This window comes from Neolamprologus multifasciatus, chromosome 23 (assembly GCF_963576455.1).
Source record: "Neolamprologus multifasciatus chromosome 23, fNeoMul1.2, whole genome shotgun sequence".
Taxonomy (NCBI): Eukaryota; Metazoa; Chordata; class Actinopteri; order Cichliformes; family Cichlidae; genus Neolamprologus; species Neolamprologus multifasciatus.
Genome location: NC_140460.1, coordinates 17,748,155 through 17,764,052, shown reverse-complemented (window position 1 = coordinate 17,764,052; position 15,898 = coordinate 17,748,155). Strand labels below are relative to the sequence as shown.

The window sequence follows — 15,898 nt, the reverse complement described above, 5'->3', positions numbered from 1 at the left end:
AGTGTGAAAGATTTACCACAAAACTGAGACTATGCAAAACTCATCTGTCTGCTATTCAAAACCTGCAATGCGAGTTTGAATAGTGATTTGGTGACTTCGAGGCATACGGTGACTCTTCCCAGCTGTTTGCAGAACCCTTCTCAGCTATGTGGAATCTCCCCACCATGCTGCAAACTGAACCCACTGAAATGCAGTGCAATAGTGAACTGGATACTATGTTCGGGGAGGCACAGGGGAAAGCGATCAAGTCTGCAAAGTTTCTAAGAGAGCTGCCTCCATAATTCCCAAAGCTGTGGAATGTACCTTTTTGGAAGCTCATATCTGTGTAAGAAACTGTACTAAAAATTCAGATTTCCATTTCCAGATTTTACATTAGTCAGAGCTCAGGTTAACAACAAGCACCATTGATGCTGTTGTCTACAGGTTGCCAGTCAAAACTGTGTAACTGTTGGCTGAAGACAAAAGAATAGCAGACAGGGGAGGCATGTTAGGAGGCAGTGAGAGAGAAGGCCGGAGGGTGGACGTGAGAGTGTTGTGGAAATTTTAACAATAACCTGCAACACACCCAGTGAGTTTGATTTGAAGTGGTTTAATTAATACATTGCAATGTGGAGAGAATCACCCCAGTCAAACACCAGGGTGATCTCTGAATCGTGGCCACCGCCCTTGCACATTATATACAGAGACAGAAAGAGACATTCCACAAAATCTTACATGTTGGCCCCTGTCACGGGGAGGCTATACCATCAGCCCCATCCTTAAAACCTCTTCCCTCATAGAGAGAATTATGACCTTGTTTTCTGCTTGGCTGTCACCTCCCTAAGAGCAGGATGTCTGGAGATCTTCAAGTCTATAATAGACCCTCTATGAAGGTACAATAAACCCTGGGGCCCACTTGTGATAACATTCTACATGCATGCAAACTGGTGACAGGAGGGATCTTGCTATACTAAAGTGATATGATTAAATATGTGATTAATACATGAGAAAAGAAATCTGCCACCACAAGAGTAAGGACTTTAAATGTATTAACTATGATTGGTAAAAAAAAATAGAGCTGGCTTATATGATGGAGAGAATGAAGGAAGATATATTGTGTGGGCAGGAGACCAGAGAAAAGTAAGGCAAGGAGGTAATCTCAGCGCATATGCCCCACAAGTAGATATAAGTTCGAAAATAAACTAAACTATAAAATAAACTGGAGTAAGCTGGATGAAATGGTAAAGAGTATCTCCAGGCTAAATAGAGTTGTTATTGGAACAGACTTTAATGGACATGTAGATGAAATTGTCAATTTTGTTTGATTTTCAGAGTGGAGTAAAATTGAGAGTGCCTGGTTGGGACTAATTTTTGCTTTGTAATGTCTGGAAATAATCAAGAATCACTTCAGATAAACTCTGGATCACACTTTTGTTTGAAGACAAATTCAAATATTTATATAGACTATTGATTGACTGGAAAAGCTCATGTTTGATTTCTCTTGAAAACAAACCATGTTCTGTTTCTATTTCCTTAAAAAAAAACAATTACCATTAAAGTCATACACAGCAGTGTGCTGCTGTTTCCTGTGAAAACTAGATTTGAAAAAATGTTGCCTGAGTTTAGAGTATAATCAATCATGAGAATTTTTTTAAAACTTTTTTTCAGAAGAACCCACTAACAATGATGTTCACGCTGTTTTATAAGTAAGTAATTTCTGCACTTGAAACTTAGTGTTTTCTTTCACTTAAGTGGAGAATTAACGCCTCTCTGACTTTCTATAACATACAGTACAACATGATTAATGGAAAAAAATGCATAAGCATTACTTTCTGTTTGCCAAACTGGGTTTTCAGTTGTTTGGAAAGAAAGAGCTACTTTTAAAGAGTCAGTTTAAATGGGATTGAGGGAATTACATGTTTGCACTGCAGTTTATATCCAACAACATCAAGGTGTTAATTTGTTCAAAGTCACTAATAGCAGAGAGTTGGTGTGTTCTAAATTCACTGGATTGAAGTCCAGGTTGGTTCCTGTGAATAACGATGGAACAGTGGTGTGAGTGCTGAGCAGTGACATGGAGAAGAGTCATGGACAGTTAAAGATGGGCTCTCACCTCTGAGCTTTGGTCTGGCTCTCATGTTCCCCACACAGAGTGGTTTTAGAGGGAGGGACTCCCTCCTCTCTGACCTCACAGTGATCCATGTTGCTGAATTCACATTCACACACTTCCTACCTTTACCTGCAGAGGAAACACAAATCATTCATTTGCACATCATCTGAAATCCTCCTTTCCATAATATGTGTTGTCCAAATATCAACTGCTTCTTTTCCGCTTCATCTGAGTGTCAGCTGAATGCAGTCAGACAGGAGTGTCGGGCAGAGGAAGCTGCCATCAGCTGCTCTACTTCTATTATCAGTCCACTAGCTGGAGCCATGAAGCAGCAGCCCAGAATGCACGAAAACACACAGACAGACACACACAATACATTTAATGACAGACACTGATTCACTCTAACTGGAAGCTTCTGTCAATTAACATTAAGTCAATTCAACATGTGTGAAAAACATTTTCAACTGATCCAGGATTTAAAGAGGATCCACCGTCTAAACATGTTGGAGAATTTAATGTGACTAAAAAAGAGAAAGTTTTTTCCTTTTTGAATCTCTGCACAGATGCAGTAGAGAGCAGCATCAAGTGCTTTTAATGACCATGTCCCTATTAAACAGAGTTACAGTTTTAACAAGATGTTTCATTAAAATTCATTCTAAGAACCTCATATTCATCTATAATTGTGGACTGAATGTTGACTCATTACTACTACCTATTTGGTACAAGTTTTTCAAGTTAAAGTACATTTTGGAAGATTCAGTGTCATAGAAGCTTTTTTGTGTATTGTGTGTGTTGTAGAAAGTAAAAGATCAGACCACTCTGATCGAAACCCAGAAAGACAAGAGGAAAGCCATCTCTACATACTTGCCTGTGTCAACACAAGAGGTGCGTGCTTTCATCAAAATGCTGCACTTCCTGTGGTTACAGCCATGTTTCCCTTAGTGGTTAGTTAGTTAGTGGTTTAGCATTTGTCCCATACGTGAGCTCAGAGAAGTGGAAATGACAGGAAATGTAGTTGCTATGTTGTTGCTATGTGCACTTAATGTCACAGACTAGAATGGAGTATAAAACAGAGTAACCTCAGACTGTTCTTCTTGCTCAGGTCATCTTTCTGTGAGCTTAATACCTAATAGAATTTATGCAGCTAAACATGTCACTCCTGATCCAACTGGGGAGGTGGCTGGAAAAAAACTAAATAGTCCAGGATTGTTTTGGCAAAGTTATACACCATCCATCCTTCCATCCATTCGCTTCCGCTTATCCTTTTCAGGGTCAAGGGGGCTACTGAAGCCTATCCCAGCTGTCATAGGGTGAATACCTAATACATTTTATCTTTCCATTTCTAATCTTTCAGATATTTGCAATGTTTGAATTTACAAATATTTTCAAGCTTTTTTTCCCATCCTCTCATCCCTAACCAGCCCAAAGAGATGGCTTCCACTGAACCCTGGAACTCCATTATTAACCTTAGTGTATGAAGGGAGGAGCCGTGCTGCTCTCTGGCAGGAAGCACCATGCCCTCCTGTGTTTTAAATGCACTTTAGAACAGCACGATGCAACACTACATATGAGTGGGCGGAGGGAGGTTTGGGGTCTTCACTCACCCCCGTTCTGTTAACCGTCGGGGCTGGGGGGTAGGGAGGAGGTGCTGGCTGTCAGATTGGGGTCTGGGATGCAGGGTCTCCCTGCTACTGCAGATAAGGAGGCGGTCTCCTTGCCTCCACCCCAGAGAGAATGGTTACATCTCCTGGGTCTAGGTACGGTTTGCCCGTCTGGGGGCAGGGGTACCTGGACCTGGGACATAGAGTATGTTTGAGGAGTGTGAATGTGTGTACAGTGTCTATTTGTGTCTGTCTCCACGTTGGGTGAGTGCCGAGTATTTGTTTGTGTATATGGGGGTGGGAATGCACATTTGTGTCTGCGTGTGTCTGTTCGTCTGTGTCTATATGTCAGGTTGGGTCTTTGACTCCACCTCTCTATGAACATCTCAGGCTCTCTGAGGTATGGAGACCTATCTCCCCTCACCACACTCCCTATATGCTAAACCTGATGCCCTCAGACATTGGTGTGTTGGTGGTTCTTGGTGTCTGGGGCTGGGTGCTCATGTATGTACCGAGTCACTCCTGGTGACTGATTGGCAGGGCCTGGCGCCTGTGGCCGGCTGGGCCCCTTCCGGGGGGTGGGGTGCGCTCATGGTCCTTTCTGGCACAGCTGGCTGCCGGCTGAGCCCGCGGGCACGTCACTGCAATCCCCTCTGGCCTCTGCTCCGTGGCTGCTGGATGACCCCTCATCTGGGGCTCTCCTCAGCTCTTTCCGAGAGAGTGGCACGGTTGCCCCTCCATTGGTCTTCCTTGGTCTCTTTGCTCTGAGGGCCTCTGGATGTCTGGAGCCTGGATCTCTTCCATACCTACTTCATGCCCTGGGGGACGGGTCTATGGCTCCCCACACTCCCTAGCAGATCGCTACATGGAGAAACCTTTTGAATACAAGCGTGCTGATCCACACAGGTGTGCACACAGGTGTACACACGGGTGTTCACAGACACAAACTACACCTTTCGTGGCTGCTACCTCAAAGCAAATTGTGCACTGTCGATTTTGCGTACTGCACAATAACATTTAATATTTAGTATCTACTGTTAGCTAGTTTATTGTGATGGTGTTGTATTTATTATGTTGGTTTTTTTGTTTGTTTTCTCTTCTTCTTCTCTTCTCCATACAGATAATCCAGGTGATTTGTTTGTTTTTCTTTTTTTTTCTTCCCCCCTTTCTCACCATCTCTTCTCCCCTCTATTTTTCTTTCTCTCCCTCTCTTTCTTTCATTCTTTCTCCCTGTCCTATCCCCAAGTACTGTCTGTCTTGTCTGTAACAACCGAAAATCAAATCAAATAAAGAAATAAATACATAACTATAATAAAGGTCAATCAAATGGACCAATATGGTAAGGCCATGATGATCGACTTGGTAAAGTAAATCCGCTTGGCATCTTTATTGACCTTCAGACAACAATTCTGATGGCTAAAGATCCAAATGGGACAGGCAAAAAAAAAGAAAAAAGAAAAAAAAAACCTTCGTGTATGAAGAGAACTCTCCATTCACATGAACAAATTTGAGCCTATTAGATAGACATGATTCAGACCACTGCAGTACAGTACCTGTAAAAGCTAAAGCATCCTCTAATCACTGTAATAAAGTGTTAAGGTAACAGTATCAAACGTTGCACTGAGGTCTAGCAGGACAAGCACAGAGACGAGTCCACTGTCAGAGTCCATAAGAACATTTGTAACCTTCACCAAAGTTGTTTCTGTGCTGGGATGGGCTCTGAAACCTGACTGAAACTCTTGAAATAAACCATACTAGATGATTAGTTAGCTGTTTAATGACAACTCTTTAAATATTTTTTTAAGAAGGAAGTTAGTTATAATTAGTTAAGACAGTTCGGTCAAGTGATGGCTTTAACTATTGCCACCTTAAGGCCTTTAGCACATAGTTCATTAACAGAGATATGTTTATCATATTTAAAAATGAAATAATGATTAATGGTAGTACAACTATCAATTGAAGGATCATGCGGCTAAACATCTCACTCCTGATCCAACTGAGGAGGTGGCCAGAAAAAACACTACAGAGCCCGATATTGTTTTGGCAAAGTTACACACCAATTCAATATTTATTTTAGCAAACTCCAGTGGACTTAGCCATTACTGCTGATGTGAATTTTAATTTTACCAAAATTACATTTATCATTAGCCACCACTCTAGCTTCACATGTCTCAGAACAAAATTGCCAATAACCAGAGATTGTTCCCTGGCAGGTATGTTGCTGAGTGGGGAAAAACTATTTGAAACCTGTACTTGTACTGAAGGGCTTCTCTTTAGGACTACACTTCACTACCATGACCCAGCCATCCTGTTTTTCCAGCTGCTCGGCACAATCTGCTGCTAACAGTGGTGATGCTACCTTTAGCTTCACTGGCTACCACACAAAACCAAGAACAGAAATGGCCTCTTTTGTGTTACACCACACTCCGGGATGTAACTGCACATTTCTCTATCCTTCTATTGATGAGTAGAATTTGTACCGAAATGCTGAATTACACTGTTTCGGTTTCAAAGCTCTTCAATATTTCAGTGGACAAAAAGTGTTCATTTTGTAACAATGCTCTTATTGTGAAACATTTTCCGGACAATCATCTGTAGACAAAAAGATGTTTGCTTGTTACATAAAAGAGTGCATAGAAATATCTTTAAAAATTTATTTGGGTATCATTATTCGACCGCCAGTCCAATTTGTGTGTGTGTGTGTGTGTGTGTGTGTGTGTGTGTGTGTGTGTGTGTGTGTGTGTAAGATGGAAATAGAGAGTAACCACTCCACAGTAAAATAAAGGGGAAAAGAGAACAGAACAGATCCAAGGAGATGTTAAACACATGTAACGTTTGACAGCGATGAGAGGCAGAAATGCAATGTTTCACTGTGGTAAAGTCAGTCTAACATTTGATTATTTAATCAAATTATTATAGTTAACTGAAGTACTTAAACCTGACATATTACAAGCCTTTAACTCTACTGAAGATGTGCATGTACATGCACTATTGTGTGCTCCAGTACTTTGTAAATACTGGAGTACACAGCCAAGCGATCCAAACAGCCAAGCCATCAACCGCAAATGCCGGAACAGGTCATGATATCCGAAAAGTGCCACAGTAAGGTAAGGTTTGAGTCAGTGCTGCAAACTGTCGCCCCAAAAAAGCTGATACCTTTTTTTGCAAAATGTCCTATATGCTGAGCCACAAAAACCACCATGTGCTAAAAACTAAAAATGGCCTTCATTGTTATTTATTTACAAGTAATCGCTGAATACTTTCAGGCTGAATCTTCAAACTCTGTAAAACACAGGCGGTTCTAGAATTTACGTTTTGATGCATTCTCAATCATCCAGGAAAGTAAATCTCCAAAAGTTGATTCTGTTCATCTAGACATAGCATTTTGTGAGAGAAACGTTTCGTCACTCATCCAAGTGACTTCTTCAGTCTCAGGTGACTGCAGGTTTCCCCTATCTTATAAACAGTACATTTGCATAATGACTGAAACCAGCCCACTGAAGGAAACAATGGGCTGGGAGGTCAGTTCTTAATCTTAATTAATCTTAATTATGCAAAGATTAAGGAACTGACCTCCAGCCCATTGTTCCTTCAGTGGGACAAACGCTACGTCCAGATGAACAGAATCAACGTTTGGAATTCTAGAATTTACGTTTTTCTGGGCTTTTTGTGGTTCAAATATTTTTTTAAGCATATTCCAAAATGCATTTTGAGTATTTTGCAGGCAATGTATTCAGTCCTTTATAACTCTGCAACCTCAATTCAGTTAGGTACATTTTACAGTGCTACTTTCAAAAGCCATGATTTTGAAGCTGATTGTAGTGTCAAAGGATAATTCAGAATGGATACTCACAGGTCTAGTTGAATGCACCTGTTTAGAGTGGACCTAACCTGAGGCAAAGGCTCGTCACATTTGCCAGAAAGTTAAAAAACATCATAGAAAAGCATGCACAGTATTGCTTTAGCCTCTTAACCACATGAGGACAGTCTACCAACTCATCAAGAAACTTAAGTAGCATTGTTCAGGACAGACACTGGAAAAACAGTCTGCCACTCCATACACCTGAGCATGAAACAAACTGGGGAGAGATTTTTCAAATACCATCACCTCTATTTTAAATAGTCATTATACCTCAAATAGATGTACCCCTATTTAAGTGTGGCCACTGAAACGCACACAAAGCCTTGCGCATGCATGTAAATATTTATTTTTTGGCTTATTTTTGGCTTATTGTTACTTATTGTTTTTTTCACTTAACATTGCTCACCTAGTTCTTCCGGATCTTGTAAAATCCTCTTTCTCCACACTGCTCGCTCTCTCTTTTCACTGGCAATTACATAAACATGTTGTTTCCAGCTTAAAAATTATGGTATGATGGCCACTAAACAAAATGAGTAATTTTAACAGGTATTCTACAAGGATGCTGGAAAATATGCATATTCCATGATCGTATAATGCACTACTTGGGTCACGTGAAACCAATCTTCAATGAATCATTTTATTGTATCACATCACTGTTATAAAACCAGTTGTCTTTATGACAATGATGTTGACTTGTTCTCTCTCTCTCTCCTCCTATTTCAAGCTTTGTGCTTTTATCCATAATAAAAATGTAAGAATATTATGGATGGAAAATAACATCCACAACATTATGTCTAATCTCTTAAAGCTACTGCAGATACTAGTTAAAATATATAAATACCAATATAACATACAAAGTCACAGCAACGACTGGCATTATCAGAAGAATTTGGACTCTTGCTTTCAAGTTGCTTCATGAAAATGAAATAATAATTCAGTGCATAGTTATTACTAAAACTATTCCCTGTAGTTAAACCAACAACTAAAACTTCCATAAAACGATGATAGAATACTGAACTCCAGGCTTCAACACAGAAAAAAATTATAACTAGTTTTACTTCTTATGTTCTTATGTTGTACAACACAAACCACTTAAAGGAGGAAGAGCGTTTAGCGCTCGGCCTCGTGGTCCAGCTGTGAGTCCGTTACCGTGATATAGAGCGGCGGATTTCTCCTCTTTGAGCTGAAACTAAGCTGCGCACAGCTGATGTTAGCCAGGAAAAAAAAAAAAAAACATTACAGACTACTAACATTACCTTTAGGTGGAGCTTCACACTGAGACGATTATATGCGACACAAAGTTCACGGAATCTGAGAAAGAAGGAAACGCAAAAGAGGGTCCACAAACCATGGTCCTGTGACAAAAACACTGCGGTCTCTATATCTACACTTCAGAGAGAAGGATCGACGATGCATTCAAGTGTACCTCGGAAATCCCCAAATCTTCCTCAAACAGCTGGAAGGCTGCCTAAGGGAGATTTATTTCTCCTAATTTTCCATTTTTATTAAACAAACATCTGTAATGACGCTTTTGGTTCTTCTTCCTGCAGCGTTTTCAACACTGGAACACAGTGTCTTTTTAGAGTATAAATATGTTTTTTTTTAACCTATGCAGCCCAGTGAGTAACGTGTTACAGTGAGGAAGTAAGCCACTTCAGGCAGCAAACAAAAATTTCTGTTGAAAACCAAAGTGATCAGAGCTGAGCCAGCTATTTTCTCCATGAAAGCAGAGAGGATGTTTTTATTGAGATATTTTAATGAGTTTACGGCAAAGTGTGAGTGAATGGAGCTCATCCATCAGTCTCTGTGATATAAAAAGGCTTGGAAAGAAAAGCTACTGGACTTCTTGAAGACATTTCACCTTTCATCCGAGATGCTTCTTCAGTTCAAAGAACAATTGATGAAGAGTCCCTGATTAAGGCCTTAGTGGCAGTTGTCCCTTTTAAGGGTCATTGACCCATTATTGATCATCTGCCTAATCACATGACCCTTGTAAGGGACAACTACCATTAGGGCTTAAATCTGGTAAAACTCCACACTGTTTGGAAACACTAGTCTAAAGTGGGCTTCAAAACACCCAGGTCAACATGGTGACCATGAAATTACTAGAAAACATGAATTACCAAACAGTTCCCCCATAGAAGGAAGCCAAAATATCTCTATTACCCCCTGGTGTCTGGCTGCAGTGCAGGTCATAAACAGCACATACGAGTATTATACTGTAAGAACAACAGTTTGGGCTCTCCTTCAGCTCATGTGCAAAGCTGATTTCATTCACTATTATAGAAAAGTATCACTATATTTATTAGTATTATTATTTGAAGGTTACAGATAATTTGCATTTTTTTGCTAAATGAAAATACAAACTGCAGCTTTAATTACAGTTAATTCACATTAGCATTTAACTACTTAAATCTCATTATTTTATCCAGATAAATCAAATGTGACAGGTTTGGAATTAATTTTTTAAAAAAACCCTTTCAATCCTACAGTACCATAGTTAACCATTTGATGTATGCAGATGATTTAGTGACCTACCCCCTATATAGTGCTGGCCTTCAACAAGTATTAAAGGCTTGGTCTCAATACGAGTTTGATATTCATTACAAAGCCAAGAATAGTTGTAGAATATGTTGACTGCCAGAAATAAAGAAGACCAGAATTTAGTCATTCCTGAACTCTCTCTATCAGGCTCTGTTCTTAAAGTGTGTACTGTGGTTAAATATTTAGGTCACTACGTGTCTGATTATTTGTCTGATGATGTGGACATTTATAGACAATGTCACCTAGTGTATGCACAAGATAACATGTTGAGCCGTAAGTTTGGTATGGGCACTGCTCCAGTGAAGGTTGGACTCTTCAAAGCCTTCTGCACTCCAATGTACACTCCTTATTTGTACAATGCCTACAGAGAAGGGAATATACACAAACTCATTGTAGCATACAATGATGGAATGAGGTTGAGGACCCATGTGTGTCTTTAATAAAGTGAAACAAACAAACAGTGAAAAGACTTAATGGTTCTATTCTGCTATGGCTGTAAAAGAGACCCCCATATAATGGTCTTTTTAAAAAGCTCTCATTCAAATAGAAACAGCAAAATATGGTAGAAATTATTGATGTGTCATCACAAAAAACAGACTGACATCAAAAATCCCTTTGTAAAGTGAGCGATCTATGCTCCAAAGTACAGAAGGTTGTTTAAAAGGCTTTTTGGGGGCTAATTTTCCTTTGTGAACATAAACATCTGTCATCACTTTTTCTGTGTTTTGGATGCAGAGTTTTATAAAATTCAGAGCTGAAATTATAACAATGAAACAGCTTATAAAAAGTATACATCAATACAAATGTAATGTCAATTACCAAATTCCTTTCATTCATTTAGAACAGTTTAAAACATCAACTGATGGAATCCATTAATCTGAAAACGTGTTTCTGAGTGAAACAGACAAACATGTAAAGACTGAACTATCTGTTCAACAGTCAGAGTGTTTCTCTAACAGGAGGACACTCTTTACACTCAAATCAGCAGAGACACACTGAGGCACCATACTGGATTTCTAATCCATTTAAAGTAGTCCAGAGTCCAAATCCAGGATAAAGAGGTTCAGTGAATGTGGTGTTGAAGGTGTGGAGGTGGATCAGAGTGTCAGAGGAGACTCTGTAGAAGGACAGAGTCCAGCAGGACAGTCCACATACACTGCTACTGCTGTTAGAGACGGAAGAGGAGGAGGAGGAGGAGGACGAGATGCATGTGTGCCGGTTATTGTGGCTGACAGACCGAGGACCATCCTTATAACAAATCAGACTCCAGGACTTATCATTTTTTCCAAACATGCAATCATAACTATCTCCTTTCCTTCTGATTCTTCTGTAACTCACTGATATATAAACTCTTCCTCTTCACTCAACCTCCCAGTAACAGCGACCAGTTAGACCATTTCTACACAGCAACTGAGGCTCATAGTTAAATCTGTCTGGATGATCAGGATATGGCTGAACCTTCTCCACATTTTTTACCTTCCTGTTGTTGTCAGACAGTTTGAGGTTTGTGTGTACGTGTGTACTGTGTTTGTGTCGACTGTGAGTTGACAGGAATCTGAATGAGAGAACAAACACAATCCAGTTGCAGTTATTGATCTATCAACTGTTCATTGATTGACACTTTGATGATGACTCCTGCATGCAGTGGCGGTCCTAGCCTGTTTGGCGCCCTGGGCGAACACGCCCTCTGGCGCCCCCCCCACACACACACACAGACAAAACATATTAAGGATTGTACATTAACATGAAGCTGTTGTACACACACACATATGAAGAGAGAGAGAGTATGCATAGTATGCAAACGGCTACCAAACAGCCATCATAATTCGTCATACAATGAGAACAGGACAAATCAACAATTGACAATGACTAATTAATATTAAAATCTGTAACATAATGTATTGTTTGGAGTTTAGTCTGTTACTGTTACTATTTTTACCAATTCTTCTTGGAGCAACTGTAACGCACATAATTTCCTTAGGGATTAATAAAGTATTCTGATTCTGATTGTTTCAGGATAAATGACCTGCCATTATCCACACATCTGCTTACCTGTATCTTTTGCTCGTTTCTCTTCCTCTTCTTTTCTCTTTTTTCTAAACTGAGGATCTGATGGCGTTAAACCTTTCTTGTCCATCTTCCTTTGGTTTTAATTTTGCACTCATCCCACCCAACACCCATCCCTCAACCCAAGGATCACCACAACATGATCTAAACACACCGACACCTTAGTTCACAGATTCGGTGCCTATGCCATTCCCAATATGCGCTGGCTGACGTCGGGGCAGCATGAGTACGAGCATTTTTTTTTAATTTTTTTTGCCGATGCCCGTGATGCTGCCCCCCACCACGATGCCGCCCTGGGCAACCGCCCGTGTCGCCCGTATCTAAAACCGCTACTGCCTGCATGAGTGATGTGACATTTGAAGATGGTTGATGGTTGTTTCTTTGTTTTCATGAATCACATTAAAAACACACTTACATTTCCTCAGACCTGGTGTCAACATCGGACCCAGGCAGGCTCCACCTGAAAGGAGGATAGGAGTCAGACCAGCACAGTCTCTTTCAGCACGCACACAGGACATTACATCACTCTCATACACATACTGTTAGACACTGATAAAGGAACAGTCCAACATTTTCAAAATACATTTTAATCCATACGTGGATCAAGTGCTGATGAATTGGACTGATCCTGGATCTGTCAGTACATCACTGTAATGAAAGAAATATGACTGATTCAAACTGTGATCAAACCTTCATTATCTTTATATTCCTCTTTCGTTTAGCTGGAAAGGACATCTTCCTGCCTTTGCTGCCAGTTGTTTTTCTCCTCTTGGTGTCAGCTTGGTTACTGTACTCGACCTCTGACCTCTGAGTGAGTGCAGCGTTGTTTCGTGTGTTTTAATTCCACATGACACCTGTTCATGGTCCTGATTTAACAGCATATTTCTCCACATGCACACAGAGACATTTCTGCCTCTGTCACACAAACAGTGGACCATATATTTGTTTTTTGAATATTTCATGTTGAAACTATTAAGGGACCAGTGGTATTTCCCCTGCAAACACGCTTAGTGCATTGAATTGTTCTGCTGTCAGCTGACATCACTGAGAGCCACCTGTCAGTCTCCTTCTGTCCTCTGAAAGTCTGAAATTCATTTGTCATTAAAATTACTTCCAGTTAATGTCACATTACTGACAACTCAATGAAGACAAACTGGGAAGTAGAAAATCATTCATGTTGCAATATTTATTCTATTCCATCAAATTAGAACAATAAATATTAAAGTGTGACTGCTGTTGGTTAGGATACAATGTTAAAAATAATCAAATGAAACACAGCAGCTTCTCTGACTGTGGTAATACAAACTTAAATATGTGAAAAAGGCAAGTAACACTGATCCTTGAATATTTTATTTATATATACAAAGATTTAACTACATACATTTCACTATGGTATAAAAACAATTGTAGATCAATACATTTATTGACTAGTAATGACCTAAAAACACAGCGCTGTCTTCCTATGTTCATATATTCCAATCAGCACTTCAGGAACTATCTGAAGTCTGCATTAACCACGTAGCGATCCTGCATTCTGAACCTCCAGTGACACAACTCTCCATTCAACGACTCTGCTTTCTGAGCTCATGTAACCATGGTAAACATCCAATCAGCTCCTCTGTAACCAACCAAACACTCTCTCACTGTCCGCACCTGTGCTTTGCTCCCGCCTGCCTCTTGTTTGCAGGTAGTTCCCAGTGTATAGACTGTCCTCTTTTTTTCTGTGCCTGCTTTGGATTTCTGTTTTATGGACGTTGTGTTTCCTAATTTTTGAGTTTTGCATTTGGACCAATAAATGCTCCTTTTTCTCACTTTCTTCCTGCCTCTCTATCTTCCACCGGGGTTATCTCTAAATGTATTTATTCTTCCATTGCTTTCAGTTCATTATTTTATAATGTGTATTGATCTTTCAGAGCACATTGTCTATGAAAAGCACTAGAAATACATAAATGCATTTCTGACAGACTTGTAGCCATGTAGTTGTTAGCTTCTACCACAACTCTGATTATAAAGCTTTTATCTTTGAGTATAATTTTTTTCTCTTTTTAAAGGGAGGCTTACAGTTTCTTCTGCTTCCCGTATTTGTATTAAGCTTGGGTAAATATATCCTAGGTGTCGCTATACAGAGAATATGCTGCACTGTTAAGTATACTGAGACATATACAGCATGTCCTGGAGAAGCTCTTTCTCTACAGTCATTCTCTCCAAACCTGAGTGTGTCCAGTCTCCAGTGTGGATCCTTCAGTCCAGCTGACAATTGCCTCAACCCTGATTCTTCTGGATGATTGTAGCTCAGGTCCAACTCTCTCAGATGGGAGGGGTTGGAGCTCAGAGCTGAAACCAGGTACAGTAAGTACAGCCTTCCTCTGTGTGAAGAAAATATTTAGATCAAGACATTTCTATGACAGCTTACCTTTAATTTTAGATCTAAATGTGGTGATCAGTTGTTCTTAACAATGCTTTGTGATAAGCATATGAATTTTTTCATTTAACAAAAAAGAAAAACATGAAAAAAAATTTACTATTTTTTTTTTTTTAGATAAATAAATCTGAGTCTAATAATCCAGCCAAAGCTAAATAAAATATAAATAAATCAGTAGACAGCTCTATAAAGGTTAGCTGTTTATACAGTAACATAAATATCACATTTTCAATCATCATCATTTTCAGTCTGAAAAAAATAAGGATGAAAAATATTATAAAACAGACAAACAAAACCAAACAAACAAACAAAAAATAACATTATTACTCTGAACAAAGCTGTGTTTCACAATATAAAATTTAATGAATCATTAAATCACAGTCATTCATTTCTGAGTTGTCTTTTACTTAAGCTCTCAATGTCCCATAATAATCCATTTAAAGGATTCCTGTCCATCCAGGCTCCTGAACATGAAGCTGATGAGATCATATATTGTGAGGGCTGATGGAGATGATGATGGAGATTTGAATCCAGGAGTGAGTGAAAGCATCACTGTGAAAGATCAATGTGAGAATACATCTTTACCCAGAAAGAAAACCAGTCTGAATGTCTGATGCTCTCGTAATAAAGATGTGGTCACCGCTTGCAGCTGTAGTGTAGCTGGCTTGCTTGTTAGGTGGAAGCTAACTCAGGAAATGTGATGTTAAACTGTGTCAGCCACTTTCAAATCTGCTCTACCCCTCAGCCTCTCTGTAACTATTTTTTTCTTACCAACTAGGAAACCTTTGTTTTCGAGACTCAGCAGCAGACGAGAATAAAAAAAGAAATATTTCTACTTCTATAGTTTTCTCTGGTCCTCTCTCCAATCAGACCAGGAGTGACATGTTTAGCTGAATGTTTTCCTTTAATTGCTGTCTGTCTGAGTGGTTTCCAAAAGCAATGTGGCCTCATATATGTTTGGGAAACTTTCTGGCAGAAACCTGGTCATGTTAGGAGAGACAGCTTCCATCCCACAGTGGATTCGGCAGCTCTCTTTTTTTAGAAATTTGACAACATTTATTAAACCCCTCAAAACGTGACTATCCAGAGTTAGGATGAGGAACCAGAGCTACAGTCTTGCACGCATCTCTACAGCTTCTCTCCTTCCGTTATCCCCCCAAAACCCCATCACCTTAGAGACTGTGTCAGCTCCCGAAAATAATTTAAACATAAAATATCGCAGAGAAAGAACAACATACAATTCCTAATTGCACCAAAGAGTAAAACACTGAAATTTGGATTATTAGACATTAGGTCTCTCTCTTCCAAGTCTC

The 15,898-nt window shown here is 39.6% G+C and overlaps 1 protein-coding gene across 1 annotated transcript in view; it reads right to left on the bottom strand.

Moving 5' to 3' along the window:
- LOC146491316 (protein NLRC3-like) overlaps positions 1-9,031 on the bottom strand; it is a 36,983-nt gene extending 27,952 nt beyond the window's left edge. Inside the window, exons 1-2 of the mRNA XM_085152680.1 lie at positions 8,809-9,031; positions 2,093-2,218 (exon numbers count right to left, since the gene is read on the bottom strand). Coding sequence (XP_085008806.1) covers positions 2,093-2,181 — 89 coding nt within the window. The 5' untranslated portion in view covers positions 2,182-2,218; positions 8,809-9,031. The remainder of the gene's footprint in view (positions 1-2,092; positions 2,219-8,808) is intronic.
- Between the last annotated feature and the right edge of the window lie 6,867 nt (positions 9,032-15,898).